At 38.5% G+C, this 23,271-nt stretch overlaps 1 protein-coding gene across 1 annotated transcript; it reads right to left on the bottom strand.

Annotated features, from left to right (window-relative positions):
* On the bottom strand, positions 1 to 22,730 carry LOC132159932 (chromatin assembly factor 1 subunit A-like). Its single transcript, XM_059569604.1, has 16 exons — positions 22,385 to 22,730; positions 21,491 to 21,538; positions 17,707 to 18,266; positions 17,573 to 17,611; positions 15,447 to 15,691; positions 15,307 to 15,367; positions 15,147 to 15,215; positions 14,607 to 14,821; positions 14,323 to 14,494; positions 10,329 to 10,409; positions 10,128 to 10,229; positions 9,810 to 10,056; positions 9,285 to 9,417; positions 1,078 to 1,375; positions 906 to 990; positions 1 to 825 (listed from the first exon to the last, which is right to left on the bottom strand). Exons 1-16 carry the CDS (start codon positions 22,437 to 22,439, stop codon positions 701 to 703), a joined length of 2,535 nt encoding a protein of 844 aa, XP_059425587.1. The 5' UTR covers positions 22,440 to 22,730; the 3' UTR covers positions 1 to 700.
* Positions 22,731 to 23,271: the final 541 nt, after the last annotated feature.

Consider the following 23,271-nt stretch of genomic DNA (forward strand, 5'->3'; position numbering starts at 1 on the left):
TTGTTCATTTTTAAATAATGCTTTATTTAAACAAGCTTTGTAAGAAACCCATTACAACTGCAAACTACGGTGCAGTTTATTCATGACTAAGAAAACACGTCGCAAAAAGAAACGCCAATGCTGCTGTTTTTTTCCCCATATTGGACGGCCACCTACTATTTCTGTTTCCTTCACCATTTTAAAAACAAAAACAAAAATAGTATTTACACCGCACATGGCAGCCTGGTCAATGCAATGCTGTTTTTATACAAAGCCTCTTGGAAAAGAATACAAGGGAAAGACATCTGGTGGGCAAAACAAGTTACGATGCGGGTAGAAGAAAGAAAGAAACAGAAATGGTATATAAAAGTGCAATATATTTCAATTGTCATTATTTTTGAAAGAAATACACCAGTTCAAGTATTCTGAATGGGAAAAAAAATTATAATAAAGGATTTAAAACAAGGTGCCGAGCACTGAGCCCAGCAGAGAGCATCAACCTCCTAAATGGTGTCAGTCTTGAAGAATGTACCAGCAGAGCTTTCAAAAACTGGGACCTCACCTATGAAGAATGGTACACCTCTAACAGTCCCCCACTTAGAGAACAGGAGACAAATGATTCATTCAGGGGACCTTTAATACGGTGTGATCCCTCAAACTGTAGATCAGATTGTGAGCATCTGGTTCACGGTTCACGTGCCCAACGGGAAGGGGTCAGATCTCAGGCGGTGGCAGGGGTGAGGCAGGGTAGGGCAAGAGCAGCAGTTTCGGATGCATTCGTGTCCATGGGCTCTGTTTCTCTCTCGGTTTGATGCAAGGATGTGTTGGCATCCTGTTCAGAGGATCCTAAGAGAAAAAAACACCTTTATCAAGCTTATTCTGGCAGATTTGTTTGTTGTCGAGCTTTATTAGCAGCATATACCAACCAGATTGTTCCCCGATGATGATACAATCATCGTCTTCATCATCTTCAGTGTCTGCTTGGAAGCCATCGGTCTCCATGGCCTCAGTCTGAATTTGTGGTGTAAAAAAAAAACAAAAGTTAGCAGAAGACAAGTAAACAGAGGAAAAAAAAAAAACAGGTTTTTGACACTGCACCTGTTCGGAGTTGCCACATTTCTTCATGTACTTCGTGATGGAGTGGCTGCTGGCGCTCTTCCTCTTGTTGGAGGGAGTGGTGGAGCTGGACGCGGTGGGCGAGTTGCCCTGTGAGCTGGCGTGCTCGTCGCGGGTGATCTGAGCGCCGGAGGTGAGGTAGGTCCACTGGCAGGGAACGGGCAAGGCCTCCTGAGAATGACGGGCCAGAACTTCTGGATGCACGTACCAGCAGCATCTTCTGTAAGTGGAGCGCTTTTCGTACACAGCATGCTCCTTTATGATACGCCTGATGTGGATCCTTTTGGCAAACCAAGAAAACATGCTTAGAAATGTGCTTTTTGTTGCTTTGTCATATTCTGACATTCTGCAAAAAAAATAAAAATAAAATAAAAAAAACGAAGCCAATGACATGTTTTCCAGGCATTAGGCAAACAAGTCATTGATTTACACAGAAATATGCACCAAAATAACCACATATTTCCAAAGGAATTTATCAATAGTGTGTTGCAGGAACGATGAAAACTGAACCCCAGTTCAAAAGTCTAGGAATATAAAAAATGATATATTAATCAGATAATCTCTTTACAACAAAACAAGTAAAAAACAAGCAACCGTCTAGGCATAATTATTATTATTAATAGAGACATATTATTATTACTACATAGAGACATAGCTAAATCTACTGTAGGCTACAACAGTAGTAGGGCTGCAACAAGCGATTATTTTGATAGTCGAATAATCTAACGATTAGAACGATTAGTCGACTAATCATTATAACATTATAAATATCTATTTAAAGCATCCTTGCTAAATAGAAGTAGTAATTTCTACAATAACCCCAACAACCCCCCACACCCCAATAAAAAAAATAAAAATGATATTGACTCCAAGCTTTTGAATGGTTTTGCGTATAATGTTACAAAAGCTTTTTATTTCAGATAAATTCTGATCTCTGGATCTTTAGATTCAAAGAATCCTGAAAAAAAAAATTACTCAACTGTTTTAAATATTGATAATAATAACAATAATAATAAATGTTTCTTGAGCAGCAAATCAGTATATTAGAATGATTTCTGAAGATCATGTGACACTGAGGCCATCCTTAAAAATATTTTGGTTTGCAGTAACAGTAATTTTTAAAAAAAAAAAGGATCAGTAGGTCGGTCTATATTTTTTTTTCCAAGTTTCAATGTAAAAAAAAAAAAGTACATTTTTGTGATGGTGATGACGTCGGTATGAATTTAAACAAATTAGCATATCGTGACGTCACTGACTGGGTCTTCAAACCGTGCCTTCGGGCGCATCATAGCAAACCTTATTTTGATGCAGGCTATATAGACCACAAACAAATTTAAATATTTGTCAAAAACATGTTTATTGCATGAATTTCAGGTGAGAAAAAAATGGGGTACTGTTTTACTTGCATCCACCGCTACGTATCAATGCGATCTACAAATGAGAGAACGTTTACTTTGCTTTCTTGGGTTGTCACTTCTGTGAAAAAAATCCTGTTTGATTTGAGTGACGAGTGTTTATTGAATCGATTGTAAAATCAATTTTGCATGTCTAAAGTTTTATACGGCAAATAACACCAAATATAGATAAATCCACGGACAACAGGCAGGAGGAATGTAAAGATTCAATATATTGGCAAAGACCAATATTTCTGATGATTTATTGGCGTGAAGTTACGTGCAAAATGACAAATAGGAGTGCAACATTTTCGAAAAACAATAAGCAGAGTGGACTGCCATAATGCAAAACATTTACTGCAGGCTTCAACATGGCTGTGTTTAGGATTAAATTTCAACAACAAAAAAAAAAAAATAAATAAATAAAAAAATCGCATAGGCGATTTTCTTAGGCTATCAAAAAAAATATTTTTTTGAATATTCGTTGAATTTAAAATAAAAATCCACATTCGAATGCGCATATGAATTTTAGGTGTGCATTAAGAAAGCTGCCTTATGAGCCCCGGTCCGTGTTCCATTCCATCTCGCCGCGCACAGCTGTGTCTACACAACTTTTAAAGGCAGACGAGCTCGACACGCAGTATCTGCTTTCTCATCTTGTCTGCGCACGAGATGCGATGACAATATATGTGTCATTGCATTATAAGGTTATGTTAGCCTATCCAGTTGAAGCCACTTAAAAAAAAAAATCAATGTGGAGAAGATCTTATTTACATCAAAACTGAAACCAAGCCATTCACACAGAACGCATATTTCGCGCATCTCATGTTTTTAAACGAAAAAATGTATCCTGTGGGTCCGTGTATATTTTGGTCATTTGATTTTCTATTTATAAATAAATAAAAATAAATGAGAAACGGTTTGATTTTCGTTTTGTTTAAGAAACGGAAAACTAAAATTTAGCTGGATTTTTCGTATTTTTGTTTGTGGGTAAAAAATGAGATTATGCTTTAATATTTGTTTGAATGTGTGGGCGGCGCTGAAACGCCCCTTTCATCCTTCTGTACTGCACCGACATGCGGCAACCGCAAGCTCAGTTCATTTTCAGGAGAGAAGCGGCAGACACAGTTTATTAATCCTGCGGATTCTTTGCTAGTGGCAAATATATTTATTTATTTATTTATCTATCTTTGAACAAACAAATTAATTTTTTCAATGACATTTGAATTTTACTGTAGGCCTATGATCTATGGCATGAAATATGCAGATTTTTAGCCTACTAATTTTATTCTATGCCTATTTAAGAAAAACCTCACAGGTAGCCTAACATGTTTTCATTTGCTATTACAAACAACAGCAACTGAAGCTTTATCTTGTAGAGTAGTCTGCTGCACTTCTCCGATCGGCGGATCCCGGTCCACACCTTCCTTTCCTATAACAGGGGAAAGAGCTTCAGCTCCGTCAGTTTGGATCGTGAGACACACTAAATAACATGAAAACCTTACAAAACTCAACAGGATGTGCTTTCTGCTATCTCGGTCTACATTAACTTCTTTCTGAAACGTCAGAAATGAACCAGGCTCATGCATCAGACGAACCATGTCTAGCTGGACATGTCTACTTTTAAAATAATCAATTTAAATAGAAAAATAATAATAATAATTTTATATTTAGGCCTATGTAATTCAAATGAAACCAACGAGAGGTGCAGTGTTTCCGTCTGAACTCATTATCTGTAATGATGTCACACCATCACTATATTCATACTGTCATCTACAGAATTCGTGAATTCAGTTCATAATTCTAAGTAGCCTATAGCCTATAATTAAAACATTCAAAGTAGAATAATTATGGTGAAAACTTAACTTATTTTAATATAAATTTTATTATAAATGTGGGGTTGAGTTTTTCCCATTTTATTTTTTTTATGAATGGCCTAGAATAAAATAAGCAGGCAAAAAATTAGTAGTAGGCCTATATTTTATTCCATGTTGTTGTAGATCACAGGCTAAAGTAAAATTCAAATGGCGTTTTATGAATAAAGTTGTCAAGTCTGCTTTGTCAATAACATGCAGCAGCTGGAAAATATAATATTATTTTTTATTTTATTATTAATTTAATTAATTAATTATTATAATTTTATCTTGCAAGCACCACTAGCAAAGAATCCGCAGGATTAATAAACTCTGCTGTCTGCCGCTTCTCTCCTGGTGAAAATGAACTGAGCTTGCAGTTGTCGGTGCAGTACAGAAGGGATGAAAGGGGCGTTTCAGCGCCGCCCACACATTCAAACAAATATTAAAGCATAATCTCATTTTTTGACCACAAACAAAAATACGGAAAATCCAGCTACATTTTCGTTTTGCGTTTCTTAAACAAAACGAAAAAAAAAAAAAAAAAAAAACGTTTCTCATTTATCTTTATTTATTTTTAAATAGAAAATCAAATGACCAAAATATACACGGACCTCTGTGTGACTGGTTTTCCGCCTTTTTATTTATTTAACAATGCATGCATACATGATGCTATTTTGTTTATAGTTCAAGCAACTTAATAATAATTGGTTCATAAACATTATTTTAAATATTATGTTTTTTTCACAGTCATGTATTCTAATGCTTTGAATAAACATGCAGTAATATTTTGCTCGATGCGCTATCTTGAGCCTCAGAAGAGAAGCAAAAAGCTTTTCTTCACCCTAACTGAAATTATGCATTTAAAATTCGAATTTATCATATTTAAGTAAAAAATTCGAATTTAGTTTTTTCAGCTATTTTGACAGCCCTAGGCGATTCAAGCCCGAAACTGTATGAGACTGAATACCAGCTGAATTCAAATTTCTGTTGTAAAAAGAGAAACATTGTGCAGCAAGTATTATTTGCTATGCGTGTTTGTCCGAAGCTGCAGTTGCTTTGTGACGCCTGTTCAAAAAAAAAAAAAAAAAAAACCTGGACGCGCTCCGAGAAAAGGTCGTTAAAATCATTTTCTTATTTTCGTTTTCGAAACTTGTGTTGGTTGATTCGTGCTTGATTCGTCCAATAGATTTTCGAACATAAAGTGACAGTCGACACGGTCACGGTTTTAGACTAGAGAAGGGATGGGAAAAGATCTGGGCACAGTTTTTCCAGAACTTTGTGCCAAGTTAAAGCGGTTTCGAGCTGTTTTAATGAATTTTTTTAGATGTATTATGGTGCCCGAACCCATATGACTTTGAACAGTGACCACGAACATTTAGTTTACTGCAGCCGCAGCCATCATTACCAAGCGCAAACCGTTGACTCTGACAGTGAGTGAGAGTATGAGACGAAGCGAACGCACAGGCCACAGTGTGACATCCGTGTAAACACAGATGACGTCAAGGGTTTTGTTTTTTATTAAAGAAGATAGCCTTAATTTGTATGTAGGCCAAGGCAATTTATATATTTACAATACTTAAATATAATTAATAGTATTTTATTGCGTTTGTATTAGTTTTTCGAAGAGTAAAAAAATAATTGGTCGGTCTTAACGCAAATTTACAATCGGCAAGTCGGTCGGACTAAAAGCAAAAAAAAAAAAAAATTGAGTCGGTGCTAAATTGACAGGGTCGTCGGGTTACGGCAAACAAGAATATTTTTAAGGATGGCCTGAAGACTGGAGAAAATACAGCTTTGATCACAAGAATAAATTACATTTTAAAATATATTCAAATAGAAAGTTATTTAAAATCTTAAAAATATTGTACAATATTACTGTTTGAGCTGTATTTTGGATCAAATAAATGCAGACTTGTTTAAAAAAAACATTACAAATCTTAAAACTTTTGACAGGTAATTTCTCTTAAAATACCTTACTGGATTATGATAATCAAAACAGTCCTGAGCTAGATTAAGCTTTGATCTCTGCAAACCAAACTATCACTTTAATCAAATATTTAATAATAATGTTTAATACCGTAAAGCTGCTTGATACTATAGACATGACTTGAATGCTTTACCGAGCTCGTGCAAACATCCACATCGGTGTAATAAGATGCATTTTTAATTTCTGCTTTCACACTGCTGTGATTTTGTTGTTGTTTATTTCGTTATTGAGAGGAAAGCGCGCGTCATATACTTTCATTTGGTTCGGCTTGGATGCGTTTCTCTGAATCAGCGCTGAGCGAGCGCTGTATCTCTTCTTCTCTTGAATTGGATCAAGAGGGCAGAATTACGGTCTTGCACTACAGCGCCAAACCGCATTATTGCAGGCTCTAAATTAGGTCAAATTAAATCAAACGAATACTCGACAGCTAAAATATTTGTCGACAATTTTTTATTGTCGACATTGTTGATAATGTCGACTAATCGTTTCAGCCCTAAACAGTAGCTTAATATATTGTCAATTTACTCACGTTAAACCGAACATTTATTTTGATGGGTTTCCATGAAGATCTTTGAGTGTCTGTGTTTATGATATGACAGTTTTCTCAAATGAAACGGTAAATTCTCATGAAGTGATGTTTTATGCGTTTGTGTCCTCGTATAGTGACACACGGCAGAGACTACAAAACAACGAGCTCTCGCGCATCTGCGCCCGTCACCCACAGAGATGTAGAATTTGCAGGATGAATATTTAAATAGTATTTTGCAGTTTAATATTCACAGACACTAGTATATATTCGGGTACAGTCTGGAGCCCTGCGCTTAGACTAACACGGAAGTGACTGAACGCAGCTGTGGGTACCGAATACACTCGGGAGTTGGTAACTTACTACCGGTACTACAGAGAAGCTGGTATCATAATATGGTATACCGCTGGTATACTGCTAAACAGCGGACATACTGCTAACGCGTTTTCATTTCTTCTTCGCTGCTCGAAAACAGGGGTTGATTGTGGCAACACAGCACAACTTCCTGTGTTTACAATGCATTCTGAGCAGCGAAGAACTGTGCAGCGGTTAGGCAAAGCTAGTGGTCATAACTAGGTCTTGTTTAAGAAAATTGTATCGGATCGGTATATGGGTTCATGATCTCGCCGATGCCAGAATTTGTTGTGGTATTGGTGATATTTCCGATACTAGTATCAGAATCGGAACAACTCTACTATCGGGGACATTAAATGTCATCACACAAAACAGGAAAACTTATCTACTCACTAGTCCACTTTTACAGGCTCACTGTTTACAATCACACTCTTGCAAACTACTCAAACTTTCCAACTTGTCTTTAAATAAAGGCTGAAAGTGTCAGAAGCTTAAAGGATCAGTTCACTTCCAGAATAAACATTTCCTGATAATTAGTGATGGCCAAGGGGTTGAAGGTCCAAATAGATGAGCTTTTGTGGTTAAGAGTATATAATTATTTTTTTTTTTTTTAGAAAATGACCGATGTTTTTACTAGATAAGACCCTTATTCTTAGCCCTGTGAATCTGCACGGATACCGCAATTTGGACCTTCAACCCACGACTCTTGTCGACAGCAACATAACTGATATTCAACATGGTAAGCAAGCTCTGCTTTGTTTACGTTTCTTATATGCGTATATCCTTGTTTCAGTTTCTCCTTTTGAATGACGAATAATTATAATATGAACACTGATAAATCATATATTGTCATAGCCCTGTGTTTATTAGCTATGTAGAATCTATGAAAGCAGTTAAATCTTCGGTTTATTCAGCTGCAGTGATGGGTATTTCATGGGTTTCTTCGGGGTGTATTTGGAGTTTTAGCACAAGAGCGCCTTCTGGCCTTTGGATGGAGATTTACTGCTTATCACAGAACTGTGCTTCACTGAAAGATACGCATGGAAATTGCAGCTTCTGCCTTATCGTGATTGCGATTTCATTTCGATTTATGGTGCAGCCCTAATAAATTTACATTATTGATAGCTGCTGATATAGACGGCTAACTCCTCTCACACAGGCGCAGAACGCACATGTTCGTTTGTAGTCGCCTGCAGTGTGTTCAAGTGCAGCTTTTTGTCCAGATGCTGCTGACGCGAGGTGACAACACTGAAGGCTTTCATCGCTGCTAGTTCTTTGAAGTCAGCTTGGTGTGTCCCAGCCTTTACAATGCGGTTCCATGTGTTAACAACAGTTAACTACATTTGTTAAACTAATAATGAAAAACAGTTCCAAAGCATTTATTAATCTTAGTTAATGTTGATTCCAACACTTACTAATACATTATTTTAAATCAATGTTAATCATGTTATTAAATTGAACTTGATTGTATTTTTAATGATAAAGATTAATAAATACAGTAACAAATGTATTGCTCATTGTTTGTTAAGAGCCCCTTTCACACAGTAATACCAGTAAATTGCTGTAAATTTTCTGGACGAATCACCAGTAAATAGAAAAATGAGCTGTTCACACAGGGAATGTCATTACATCTCTTTACCAGTAAAGCCTCATTCACACATCAGTTTCAAAATACCGTGACGTAACTGGAATTAACCTCTTGACTGCTGTATTAGACGACTTCAGAACAAACTACACAGGGCGGTGTAAATGTGTCATCTGCGTCAGATTGTTATGATTGGCCCACAGTAGACGCCTTATGTCAGCGTGCTCATACCAGTAATCTCATTTTGTTCACACAGAGCACATTACCGGTAATGGTCTACTTTTCTTACTGGTAAATTGTCAATGAATTTACCGATATTTTTGAAAAGGACCAGTTCACACATGATCGCTTAACGGTAATTAACCAGCAAAGACTGTATATGTGAGAGGGACTAATGTTAATGCATGAAATAAAGTTGGATCCAGGCTTTTTGTCAAGAGAATCAGTCAGAGGCTAACTTTGGAATGGCACTGTAAGGCTGGGTTACCTGGGTGGGACATTGTCAGTAAAACTTCCTGTGGGTGAGGATGCTTGCTGGCGACAGAACTCCAGGAACTCGTTGATTATGACCTTACTGCTGTTCACATTCCCATGCAGCAATGGCAGCAGCTGTGACAGCACTGAAGAGAAGTGAAAAATTCATTATCACCACAACAAAACATGTAAGAGGTTTTGCGGTGTGACTGTATTTAAAGCATATAGTGAAAACAGTTCCAAATTTGTGCAAAGTGGACAATGAAAATATTAATGTGTGCCCATTTTTGGGTGTGAATTTTTGCTGTTGATACACACTAACTTTGTTGCACCACTCATGGTGTGTGTGAATAGGCTGAAAACAGCCTATAATATAGTGCACTTCATCACAAAGCAAATTCCATCCTTGTATGTTCTTTTAGAAGGCTAATTTTAACAATAGAGTTTCATAAAGCAACACAGATGAGAACACTTTAGCTTCTAAACGTGTCTATAATCTACCAAGCATATAACAGACAAGCTCACTAGCTGTACTCACGTTTCTCATTCCTCTGTTGGCGTGAGAGGTCCTGTTCAGGGGTGCAGGGCTCGTCTCTGGGTAAAGGCTCAAGCATGCAGATAGCGTACGGTTGAAGGAGGTCCAGCACAGGCTCTTCCCCGTCCCACAGGCAGCCACGGACCACCGACTCCAACACCCTCACCTTCCCTTTAGACATCAGCTCATTCTCCCATTCACGCGCCTTCATCCTCTGACGCACCTTCTGCTTCTCTGGATCTCCACCCTCCTGCAAGAGCAGCCCATTAGCATTATGACATGACTGATTGGGGCGACTGAAGAAGCAGGACTTTAAAATACCTCGTCTTCCTCAAGTGCTCCTTCCCCTTCAGACAGATAACCATGGGGCACAAAGAACCCATCATCGTCATCATCATCATCTCCTCCTTCATCGTCATCATCCTGGACGGAAAAGCCCGGTTGAAGTCAACATCATATTCTCACATACAGGCAACAGTGGCTAATCTGTCACTACAGAAACAGTGAGGTCATGTGACTCACCCCCTCACTGTGTGACAGAGACTCTCCTGGCTCCTCTTCCTCCCACTCTTCATCACTGTCCACCTCATAATCCAGCAACTCCTGACAAGACAAAAACTTCAGGTTACTATGGAAGCTCTGGTAAATAAAGTCATAATTATAAATTTAAGAGAAAACCACCATGTTCATGTTTAGAATGCTAATGCCTTCATGCCTTACAGTTGCATTTAGCAGGATAGAGCTGGGTAATTTTAATTTTGCTTATTCATGCAATCAAGCAGCTGTGATTGTGGTCTCTCCCAACATGAGTATATCACATGTACATGAATATACTTATATATATATACACAACGTTAAAGTTTAGGGCAATAATATAGTTACATTTTGTCACAGTGAGATAAAGACAATTGACTGTTCGCAAAGACCTGCCCTTCCTTAATTACAGTTGTCATCCCCGACAAACAATGCAGCTCTCACAATAGACTAGTGTTGGGCGATATGGTAATTTTTCAAATCGTCATATCGTCAGCCCATGAGATCGACGATACACGATCTTATCGTGCATGGATGGAGCAAGAGAGAGACTCTTTGTTCTCGTGTTTTAAACCGTGCAGGTGCGTGAGAGAGCCTATGGAATCACCAATTATTGAAAAAATATACTTTAAAACATACTGATAAACTAATGTTAAATATAAAAATACTGTATTTAAAACAGCTACGTTCATATATATAGTCAGACACAACTGTCATTTCGTGCGTCCTGTGACAATTTGCCGCATCTGTGTGTGGAAGTTATCAGTCTAAATGTTCTGCATAATCAGTAAACGGTGAAAATCAATATTAGATTTCATTTAAAGTCCAACAGTTTAACACTACTATTGGGCATAAACGAACACGTTAAATAAAGTATTTAAAACAGGTAAGTTGATATATTTGGAGTAAGTTTAGTTGAACTGATGCATCAGTCACACAGCGCTCCGGACCGCGCACCTCATGACGAGCTCGACGCACCGCAACAGAAACAAGAATGAGATGCATTCTAACATAACTGTGGCATTAAACTCAGTGAGGGCTCGTTTAAAATAGTGCACATATATAGGCCGTTCAGATTACTTTTTAAAGTGCAATGAAATACCTTATAGCTATCTGCCGACGATGTACGTCTGTTTGTGGATGGTGACTTAGTAACGGCCAAAACTCTGTATTTTGCATGCATCACATTATAGTGCGGTGTGCATGAAAATAATAACAAGGCTGCAGAGCAAACTTATCCATAGTGGTTCTCACCTAGTCCTTCTACGTCATCACCACATAGTGAGTGTTATAAGTGATAAGTCTAATAGAAGGTCTACGTGAGAACCACTATGGATGATAAGTTCGCTCTGCCGGCTTGTTAATATTTTGTCTTTACTTTATTTGTAACGCCAAGAAAGAGTTAATCTGTAATGTAAGAGAAGAGCGTGTTGTCGTGTAGCAGCCATTAAATGTGTGGGACACCAACTCCTCGTTTTCTATCCCTTTCATTTCATGGATTTAACGAGTTATCAGAGTCAAGGCGGACAGTTTCAGTGACTACAGGCTCTAATCCTCCTGCGCTCGCACGCACTGTGTGTGCGTGTGTGTGTGTGAAATGCGATGCTGAAATGAAATAGCTGGGCAGTTTTATTTTAATAAGCAGCCTAATAAAAATAATAGTTATTATTATTATAATCTAATACATTTATAGGAAAATGAGCCTAATATAGTCTTGATTATCGACAGAGAAATCTGCTTATGTCGATATCTCTGACTATCGTCGATACACAATACTATCGTCCCAACCCTACAATACACGTTCTCACGCTAGTGTTGGGCAATACAATACACGTTCTCACGCTAGTGTTGGGCAATATGGTCATTTTTCAAATCGTCATATCGTCAGCCCGTGAGATCGACGATACACAATATTATCATGCATGGGGGGAGCAAGAGAGACTCTTTGTTCTTGTCATAGCATAACTATTTGGTGTTTTTAACCATGCAGGTGCGTGAGAGAGCTTGTGGAATCACCAATAATAAAAAAAATATACTTGCAAACATACTGATAAACTAACGTTAAATATAAAAATACTGTATTTAAAACAGATAGTTCATATATAGTCGGACGCAACTGTCATATCACGTGTCCTGTGACAAATTTGCCGCATCTGTGCGCGGAAGTTATCAGACTAGATGTTCTGCAAAGTCAGTCAACAGTGAAAATCAATAGTAGATTTAATTTAAAGTCCAGCAGTTTAACACTAATATTGGACATAAACGAACACGTTAAATATAAAGTATTCAAAATAGGTAAGTTGATATATTTGGAGTAAAGTTGAATTAAACTGATGTATCAGTCATACAGTGCTCCTGACCGCGCGCCTCATGACGAGCTCGACGCACCGCAACAGAAACAAGAATGAGATGCATTCTAACATAACTGTGGCATTAAACTCAGTGAGGGCTCGTTTAAAATAGTGCACATATATAGGCCGTTCAGATTACTTTTTAAAGTGCAATGAAACATCTTATATCTGCAGACGATGTACGTCTGTTTGTGGATGGTGACTTCTACACCCGCTACAGGCTCTAATCCTCTAATCCGCGCGTGTGTGTGTGTTGCTGAAGTGAAATAGCTGGGCAGTTTGATAGCCGAATTATAATAGGCCGTCAAATAAAAATTATTATTATTATTTAATACATTAATAGGAGAATGAGCCTAATATCGTCTTGACTATAGACAGAGACATCTGCTATCGTCAATGTCTCGGACTATCATCGATACAAAATATTATCGTACATCGCCACAACACTATCTCACGCTGCGCAAAATACATCGCAGAGCAGAGGAAACTGAAAACTTGCCGACAGACAATACAGAGCAGGTTACTTCTGCTAAGAAACAAGGTCTCCGGACTCTCAGCTTTTAAATTTGGTCAAATCACAAATCACAAGGGGCCATAGTTTCATCACTTTATAGTGTCACAATGACTGTCTTTTTGCAGTAAAGCAGTCCCTCCAGGATTTCGCTGAACTGACTTTTGAGGCCTAAAATGACTGATTTTGCTGTGGCTTTTCTCAAAATTTGCGGTGATATTTGCAGCATTTCTTATTGTTTTGCAGTGAAAATATACCACAGAGAACATTCTTCTAACACTGTTATGACTTTTCTGACTTGGAGAGAGAACCATTTGAGGACACCAGCACTAGTGCAATTAAGTTCTACAGAAGGTGGCTCCAGCACCTGACAGTAAAGCACTCACCCTAATCACACATGTACATCTCAGAGACAGCTAATGTCTGTATTTACATATGCAAGATGTCTTTTTAAGAGTGCTTGTTCATCTGCAGTACGTCTCTAAGATGTTTCCTGTCAGATAGACATTTATTAGAATGCATGTAAAACTGCTTCTGAGACGTTTTTTCGGAGTAGCTACACAGCAGATGATTCCCAGATCTTTAACAGACAAATATTACATCTGATAAAATGTTTTGTAGTGTCATGCCATGCCACATCCAGTGTAGACAGCATCACTGATTATACTGAGTTCTATTGACTGCTCTATATATAATGAATATCTATTATAAATTTTTTATGGTTTTATAGTATTTTGTCACGTTGCACCGCGCCACTCACATCCAGTGTAGACACTGTGTTAGGAACCACTAGTTGTTTTCTCTTATAAGGATTCACGCTTCGGGCAGTTAGTTAAGTGGACTCTCGGGCCCTTGACAGTGAGTAATGAACTTCTTTGAATGCTAAAAAACTGACAGGCCACTTTCCTGTTCAGATCTCATTCCAAACTTTTCCTAAGTAAACAAAGCCACAGACCTTATCCATGGATTATCTTATAAGAAATCACATTTTCCTTGATATTTTAAAAAAATGACCTCTTTCAAGAAGCACAGGAACAACACAAGTCTATTTAGACAGTAATCAAAAGCACAATACTGGTGCCACAACAACAGTAAAGTTTAAGGTGGCTCTGTTTTTTACCTTGTCCTGTCTAAGTGGGCAGCGCGGAGAGATGTGAGTGCTCTTTTTGCAGCAGGTCCCCCAGTAAGCTGGACGATAGTTGTCATGGAACTGCAGGAGTTTCATGCGCCCATAACGGTGACGGTCTGGGATGTCATCTGCTTTTTGGCTGTCAGTTATGACCACGCAATCTCTAATAACAGGGAACAAACAAAACGAACAAAGAATAAGCCTTTTCCTCTCATATAAACTGCAGCTGGTGTTTCCTGCACAATATCTTAGCAACAGGTTCAATGTGGCTTTACCTTACTGCACTGTGACTGGGCCTGGTTGGACCTGAACTGCGAGGTTTGTGCCCAGTCCAGTCCTTCAGTCCATTAAGAGTGCTGTCAGGTTGGGCAAGATAATGGTCCAGTTCCTCTAGGACAGCGTCTTCACATTGCACTCGAGTCAGTGGAGCAAGAGACATGTTTGCTTTAATCTCAAAGGGAGCAAACTTCCCACAGGCAGACGCCAGAGTCTGAAACACAGAACAATAGTGACAAAACATGATTGGAGAAGAAAAGCAAGACAGCCGTCACACTGGGAAAGATTTCTATCATTTCGATTTTTATCTATCTCATCGGTTTGTCCAACAAAGCCTAATTCTCAATTTATGTCATCGGTAAATGATTTGAAAGGAAAAGTTTGACAAGCTAGGCTTATTTCAGTTAGTCTGACTTATTGTCAGTTGATTTGATTTTAAATAAGTCAGACTAACTGAAATAAGCCTGGCTTGTTTGGTAAACTTATTTTATGAAACAGGCCTCTGGTCTTTATTCCACACTGAATAATGTGAATCTTACCTTTGGTGCCAACTGGGTCTTGGGCTTCTGTAGAAACCGTGTTATCTCAGCCTTCTCAGCTTTGATTCGCTGAACAGATGCACAAACACAATGAGGACCTGAACAGTTTGCAAATCAGATTTGAAGCTCTCAGGGAAAAAAGGCAGATAAAACCACTCACTTCCTTCTCTTCTTTCAACCGTTTTTCCTCCTCTTTCTTCCTCTTCTCTTCCAGTTTGGCTCTTAATAGGATTTACACCAGATTTTAAAACTCATATCCTTTATGAAATTAAGACAAACACCAGAACTACTGACACTCACTCGATTTTCATTTGCCGCTGCTCTTCTTTAGCTTTTAGTTTCTCTGCCTTTTCTTTCTCCTCCCTCTCCTTTTTCTCCCGCCGCTCTTTTTCATCCTTCTCCTTCTTTTCCCTCTTCTCCTTCTCCTTCTCTTCCTTTAGTTTGCGGGCCTCCTCTTTCTTCCTCTCCTTGGCAGCTTTGGCCTCCTCTTTCTGGCGCTCTTTCTCTTCCTTTCGTTGCCGCTTCTCTTCCTGCTCTTGGACACTCTGAGGGACAATAAGACAAAGAGCTATTCAAATGAAGTGCAGAATTCCACAGTGACAAGACTTTAAAACGAAACAATCAATCTTTCTTGAACCCTTAAAGGGTTGGTTCACCCAAAAATCTAAATTATGTCATTAATAACTCACCCTCATGTTGTTCCAAACCCGTAAGACCTCCGTTTATCTTCAGCACACAGTTTAAGATATTTTAGATTTAGTCCGAGAGCTCTCAGTCCCTCCATTGAAGCTGTGTGTACGGTATACTGTCCAAGTCCAGAAAGGTAAGAAATACAATCAAAGTAGTCCATGTGACATCAGAGAGTCAGTTAAAATTGTTGAAGCATCGAAAATACATTTTGGTCCAAAATCAGCAAAAACTGCGACTTTATTCAGCATTGTCTTCTCTTCCGCTTTCCAAACCAAAGCAGTTTGTCATATCCGGTTCGCGAACGAATCATTTGATGTCACTGGATCTTTTTGAACCAGTTCACCAAATCGAACTGAATCATTTTAAACTGTTCGCATCTCCAATGCGCATTAATCCACAAATGACTTAAGCTGTTAACCTTTTTTAATGTGGCTGACACTCCCTCGGAGTTCAAACAAACCAATATCCCGGAGTAATTCATTTACTCAAACAGTACACTGACTGAACTGCTGTGAAGAAAGAACTGAAGATGAACACCGAGCCGAGCCAGATAACGAATGAAACATTGAATCGTTCACGAGTCAAGAACTGTTTCTGTCAGATGCGTCCGATTCGAGAACCGAGGAGCTGATGATACTGCGCATGTGTGATTCAGCGTGAAGCAGACCAACACACAGAGCGTCTGAACCGAACTGATTCTTTTGGTGATTGATTCTGAACTGATTCTGTGCTAGTGTTATGAGTGCGGGTAAACCGAAGGCTTGAATCAAGGGCAATCATCGCAAATGACGCCATTACGTCGAGCGCAAAAGAACCGGTGAACCGTTTTCTTCAACCGGTTTATTGAATCAAACTGTCCAGAAGAACTACTGGTGAAAACTGGTGAAAACCGATGCAACCGGTTCTTGACTCGTGAACGAGTCAATCTTTCGTTCATTATCTGGCTCGGCTCGGTGTTCATCTTCAGTTCTCTCTTCACAGCAGTTCAGTCAGTGTACTGTTTGAGTAAATGAATTACTCCAGGATATTGGTTTGTTTGAACTCAGAGGGAGTGTCAGCCACATTAAAAAAAGTTAACAGCTTAAGTCATTTGTGGATTAATCCGTATTGGAGACCCGAACAGTTTCAAACGATTCAGTTCGATTTGGTGAACTAGTTCAAGAAGATCCGGTTACATCGAATGATTCGTTCACGAACCGGATATGACAAACGGCTTTGTTTTGAACTCTCTCTCACAACAGACACGGAAGAGAAGACAATGCTGAATAAAGTTGTAGTTTTTGCTATTTTTGGATCAAAATGTATTTTCGATGTTTCAAACAATTCTAACTGACCCTCTGATGTCACATGGACTACTCTGATGATGTTTTTCTTACCTTTCTGGACATGGACAGTATACCGTACACACAGCTTCAATGGAGGGACTGAGAGCTCTCGGACTAAATCTAAAATATCTTAAACTGTGTTCTGAAGATAAACGGAGGTCACACGGGTTTGGAACGACATAAGGGTGAGTTATTAATTACATAATTTTCATTTTTGGGTGAACTATCCCTTTAAAGTGCAAACATTCCCATTGTGATAAAACTTGGTTTGAGACTTTTGGAGGAGAAATAACCCACACCAACTACTAATATTTCAGCTTTGGGCGCATGTGACAAAAACCTGACTCAAAACCTGATTAACACTACACTACAAATGTTGGTTGATAAATAGAATCAAATACGTGATTTTACCTTAAGGGATCTTCTCTTCATTTTACTAGCTGCATCAATCTATGACGTCGGCAAAAAGAAAAGAGACTGATCAATAGGACAAACTTTTAAGCAACAGAAGAGATAAAATGATAAAGCATTAATTCATGTCTCACAGAGGCAGGGGTGGTGGGTGCACTCTTGCTGGGCTCTGGTGAGCTCTCTACCGCTGAGAGTGAGCTGGTAGACTCGGTCGACAGCACAGACTCATTCCCGTGACTGACTTCAGTCTCTTTCTGCTCCTCTTCCTCAGTGTCAGAATCCTGAGTGATGTCCAGCAGTGGAAGGGCGTCTTCGTCCTCCATCTCGTTGTTTTTCAGTGGCACGGTTGGTTCTGTGGCATTCTTTGTTGTTTCTTCACTAAGGGGGCAGGTGGTAGCAACTGGAGGAGCAGGCTGCTGTCTGACAGCATCATTTGAGTCTTCAGTGAGGTCGATTGTGGCTTCAGGGCCAGAGCGGACCGGGGAACGCTTCTGTCTGCTCATGAAGCAATCAAGTGGTCCGCGGCCATTAACCAGCGCTGGGCCATGATGCAGCGGGGTGGAGGAGCTGTCCATTTCATTTTCTCCATCTGATGCACTGGGTTCAGAAGACTTGGGGGCAACCGGACCTTTGGTTCTTTTGGGCTCATTGCATTCCTTGGGTTCTGGGTTGAGCCTTTTGAAAGGTAAACGTGCTGTAGGGAGGCAACACTATTAGTTAATCTGAGCCTGTGCTCAATGAATCTCTTATTTACATTAGGTCTACACTTTCTTTGTTTTAGTGAATGTTCCCAGTGTCTGGTTACAACTCTGCATTAATGAAATCATCAGATATGTCTGTGATTGGCTATATTGCTCAACACTGCTAAACCACGATGAAAATTCCCGAACCTACGGGATGTTTTGCTGCGGATCTAACATGCAGCCCTCTAGTCTATCCTTACAGTATGTCGACATGTTACTTAAAAAACTAGACCGGTTGAACACTGAGGTAGGCTTGCTTTATATATATTTTTTGTCTGATGGGAAGAACAAGACCAGTACCATTCTTCAAAGCACACAGAAGAGAATTATTTAATTTTATATAGATGTATGTATATTAGGGCTGCACGATTATGAAAAAAATCATGGTTGTCAATTATTCCCTTGAAATTGTAATTGCGATTATTAATTACGATACCATCGTTCGATGCAACTGCATGCAGTATTTTTATATGAAAATAAACAAGCTGAAAACGCTTTAGTGCTTTTCTATAGTATTAAACCTCAAATGTCAACTATACATCCGATTGGCCTGTTTTAAATTATAAAAAAGTAAAAATATGAATGGTATTATGTTATACTAAAACTACAAATTAAAATAATGAGAAACACCCAAAAGATAACATGTAGAAAGAAAAAACTGAAAATCTTAAGGGTGCAGAATAGCATAAGTGGACTTTGAACGATTACGTAATTGTGTCATCCATATTTGTAATCGCGATTAGAAATTTGATTAATTGTGCAGCCCTAATGTATGAAGTGTAGGGTAGGCCTATTTATTTTATTCAGATGTCCTCTGTTCTCAGAAGCTCTGCTGGTGCATGATCATTTGAGGATGTGTGAATGCAGATTTTGTTGTGGCTCTGTATGCTGCTGTTTGCATGTTAAAATAAAATGTTTGTTTGTATTTTTTTATATGCATCATAGATGCTTGTTCAATCAATTTTTATTTAATTAAAATTTTTTATTCCAATTTTCTCAGTTAACGGTTAATATTCGGATAACGAGCAGTGGTTCTCGGTCATTAACAGAAAAAACATCCCTATTAAATCACACATCCCTTCTGGATGGAATCTCAAAGTGCATCCCAATTTGCATATTTGCGCACAATAGACCCTTTGCACGTGACACCACCCTCTACTTGTGCGAATTGTGAACGCCATGATGGACAGCAGAAGAGCTATGCTGTAGGACGGACGGCAAGCCAAATGAGTTTGTTCGTGTAATAAAATGTTTTTATTTTATTTATTTTTTTACTTTCTAAGCACAGTGCAGTGTTAATGGTCAAACTGTGCATTTACAATGTTAAAGTGGCTGACAACAATAAATATTCTTATTAGGAATAAAACTGCGTAGTTTTTTTTAAATGTGCAGAGCAATAACGTTAGCTGAATAGTTAGGCCTACTACGCTACTGTAATTTTAATATTTGTTATTGTGGTGGTACTTGGACAAGTATTTTTATAACTGCATTAGAAAGTTGCATTGGCACACCCAGTGAACAACGGTAACTTAAGTGGGTAGCCACAAACGACCAGGTCCTCTAAAAACAGGTTACGTGTTATATAAATCTTTACTTAAGTAAAGAATAGATATTAATACAAAATAAACCCTAGAGTGACGTCTTACCTTTGCCATTATGAGGTACCTCCCTGTGCCGTGAGCGTAGCGTACCTGTAACCCAGCCAGCTACAAAGAACTGGTAAGCATCCAGACTTTTAAAAGCTTTGACATCAGCACCAGTGTATGGGGATACCCCGTTTACCACATAGTGGTACAGAGCGTGTTTGGAATGAAGTCGGGTAGACTCTGTGATTTAATGAGGTCCGTGAAAACGGAGGAAAAAGGTAAGGATCGGTATCCAATCCTGCGATCTCCAACTTCTCCAAATACCATTCTTTGTGAGCATCTACCAGATGCCCTACCTCGACCTATAACGTCACGACAGCTTGTTCAATAGAAGAAGCCATAAAGTTTAGTGTTATTTATTTTAAACTGATTGAAACTTCCCGCTCGTCCACTACTATTTAGCTTGTGCTTCCGGTGATTCTGCCGTCCATCATGGCGTCGTCATGTGGTCGTAGTCACGTGTTTGCAAAGGGTCTATACTCTGCGTTTTTTTTTAGTAAAGTGCAATTAACATGTTCACACTGAAAGTAAAAGTGCCCTTTAAATACCTGAATAAGTATCTATTTAGACTAATTATATGTACAAATTTAAAAGACTGTATAGACTCAGTGGCTGCAGGTTTAATTACATAGCTGAAGGAGAGGGGCTATTAGACTTAAAGGATGAAAAAATTTACTTATGAAGCTCATACACTAGACTGGAGTGCACATAGTTTATCATTTCGGGGACACACACACCCAAAAAGATTTTGTGAAATCTGTCAACTCCTCCAGACTGGGGCAAAAATCTGGGCAAAAGTCATGTACTGTATTCCAGCCAATCAGACACAAAAGAATCGATTGTCAGTCTTACAATCAGAAAAACAATTGGGTTTTTGAATTAAGATATATAACTAAATGAATTTGTTAAATACTACTCATTAGATTAGGTTTTAAGACATCAAGTTTTTATAATGTATTCTTATCTTACATTACTGATAAACTGGGAACATGTAATCTACCTGTTTAATCCCCATCATCCAACAGTACAGTTATATAAACATAATCAACATGAGAAAATAAAACTATAAATAAATGTGAAAATCCTTCCGTCACTAAGTGTTTTAAAAGCTAATAAAGCCCAAAGACAGTGACACTATAAGAATAACTTTGTAAAACATATTTGGAAATTGGTTTAGTGTATTTATTCTTCTCTTCAGCAGTAATGCTCATTGATGACTCACGAAAAAGTTTGCTTACATCTCATTACAATCATTTCCTACCCTATTTAACGTTAAAATTATATATATATATATATATATATATATATATATATATATATAATAACCTCACAAAAAAAGAAACCATGTAATAAACTAGGTCATCAAAGTATGAGTACACATATACCAATATCATGTGTTTCTGGTTGGGGATGGTTTTACATTATTGACTAGAAATATTAACACTTAATTATAATTAATTAATATTAATTCATAATAGTTTATTACATAAGTGTTAACTACGTATTAAGTTAATATTTATGTTACGTACCTTGAACAAGCTTCTTGCTGGCATTAGCTTTACCCACACAGTTCATGCCTTAAATACAAGAAGAGTTTAAGGTCAAATCCTTTATCAGAAACACATATGCAGGTAATACACAAAAAATAAATAGAAAGGCACTAGGTAATGCAAAACAATACTCGTTGTCATAGTAACGTTACGTCTCATCAAAACAAAGGTAACGTAACTGAACTGCTACCACTGCAAGCTAACTATTAGTTGACAGTCACATCGAGCCCAAAGATTTGATTTTCGAGGTTAAGTAGTAACTTTAAACTATTTAAATGTCAAAAAGTACTAAACATGAAACGCAGAGCGCGCACAAACTCCCAAAGAAAAACTTGAGGCCGAATGTAAGTTATAATGTTTAGTTCTGATCTCCCGCCATTCGGTGAATGATGGTCTGTAGAGGCCTGTGGCCACTGAACCTGTGTCTAGGAGCCATAGTTCATCAATTAGCATAAGTCTGAGCAACAAAGACCTCGACTGGGCTGAGAACAACACAAACGGGGCTTATTTCGAGAAACCCACTCGAATACAGAACAAAAAGCAAAATTACAAGTAATGAAAGTCACTTCTTGAGCGAGTAGAAATCAAGATTGTCAACAACAAATCTGAGCTCACCTGCTAACATGCTATTTGTGATCCCAAAACCCTCGACAACCCCAAATGCTGCTTTGAAAGCCATTGAAGTTACATTTTTATAATCTCTACGAAATACTAAACCCATTTAAGAAGTACTATCCGGTAAACTAGGGAGTTTTTCCGATCTTTTCTGTTGTTAGCCACCTAACTTATATGAGCTTTATTTACTGTATTATTCCCTATACATCGAGTTTAATCATGCATTAAAGCGGTTTTATTTCACATTAAGCACCAGACCTCTTCGTGGTGTGGAGGCCAGAGGCTCTTCGGCCGCGAGCATCACGACCACCATCCGCGCTCGCGCTGGAAACGTTAAACGGAAACGAGGAGCGCTGTTTTTGACTCCGTTCGCAGCTCCTTAAGGCTAGTCATCGACTCCACGTCTATTCCAGGTGTGACATTAACGTGTCAACGGCAAGCTCGCTGGGTTTCTGTTAGTTTTGGAGTTGTAGGTTGTGGTTTTTTCGTGTGTAATCCCGGTCCCGTCGATCCCGTCTCTTCCCCGGTCAGACTCCCTCGCGTTCCCCGCTCAGAATTGGCGGGAGCATGTTGCGGGACTGGATCGCAGTTTGCGATTGGTCAGCGACGTTTTGCGTAACATCAACGAAAAGTAACGTTATTGGATGTCATGGTTAGTTCTGCCTCGCAACACGTGCCTTTTGCGCTTACGATGCCTGTGATTGGAGAGTGAGTATGATTCTCGAATAGGATTGGTTAAATAAAAATAATAAGTCGAAAAGTTATTCCGTGTAACTAATTTGACTTGGAAATTTGGTTTAGGGGTTCAGTTGACCGAAAAGTTGAAAAGCTTTTTTTTTTCTAAATAAAACTTCAAATGAGTTCGTGTTTTTTTTTTCAAGAAGGTTTTGAGAAGCTTGACACATTTCAAGATTTATATTTTAATATATAAACGTACAAACTTCATTAATTCTGCTAAAGTCCTTGAAAGAGCCACGAAAATGTTCACAAGCTTCTGCCAAAACAACAGAAAGGTGTCATATTCATACATTGCCTCAAGGCAAGGAAAACTGATAAATTATCTAGTCACAAGCACCGAGACCACACCTTTGATCATCTTGTAGTGGGTCTTGTAGTATTCAACAGTTGCAGCTTCCGTCCGCTAC

The sequence above is a fragment of the Carassius carassius genome, chromosome 16, assembly GCF_963082965.1.
Source record: "Carassius carassius chromosome 16, fCarCar2.1, whole genome shotgun sequence".
Classification (NCBI taxonomy): domain Eukaryota; kingdom Metazoa; phylum Chordata; class Actinopteri; order Cypriniformes; family Cyprinidae; genus Carassius; species Carassius carassius.

Bases quoted from the DNA above. Each gene is read 5' to 3' on its own strand.
- LOC132159932 (XM_059569604.1), bottom strand. From the start codon at position 22,439: ATGGTGGTCGTGATGCTCGCGGCCGAAGAGCCTCTGGCCTCCACACCA. The intron at 15,692-17,572 runs GTAAAATCACGT...ATTGTCCCTCAG, and splicing joins TGAAGAGAAGATCCCTTAAG to AGTGTCCAAGAGCAGGAAGA. The intron at 10,057-10,127 runs GTATTTTAAAGT...CTGCTCTTGCAG, and splicing joins GAGCACTTGAGGAAGACGAG to GAGGGTGGAGATCCAGAGAA.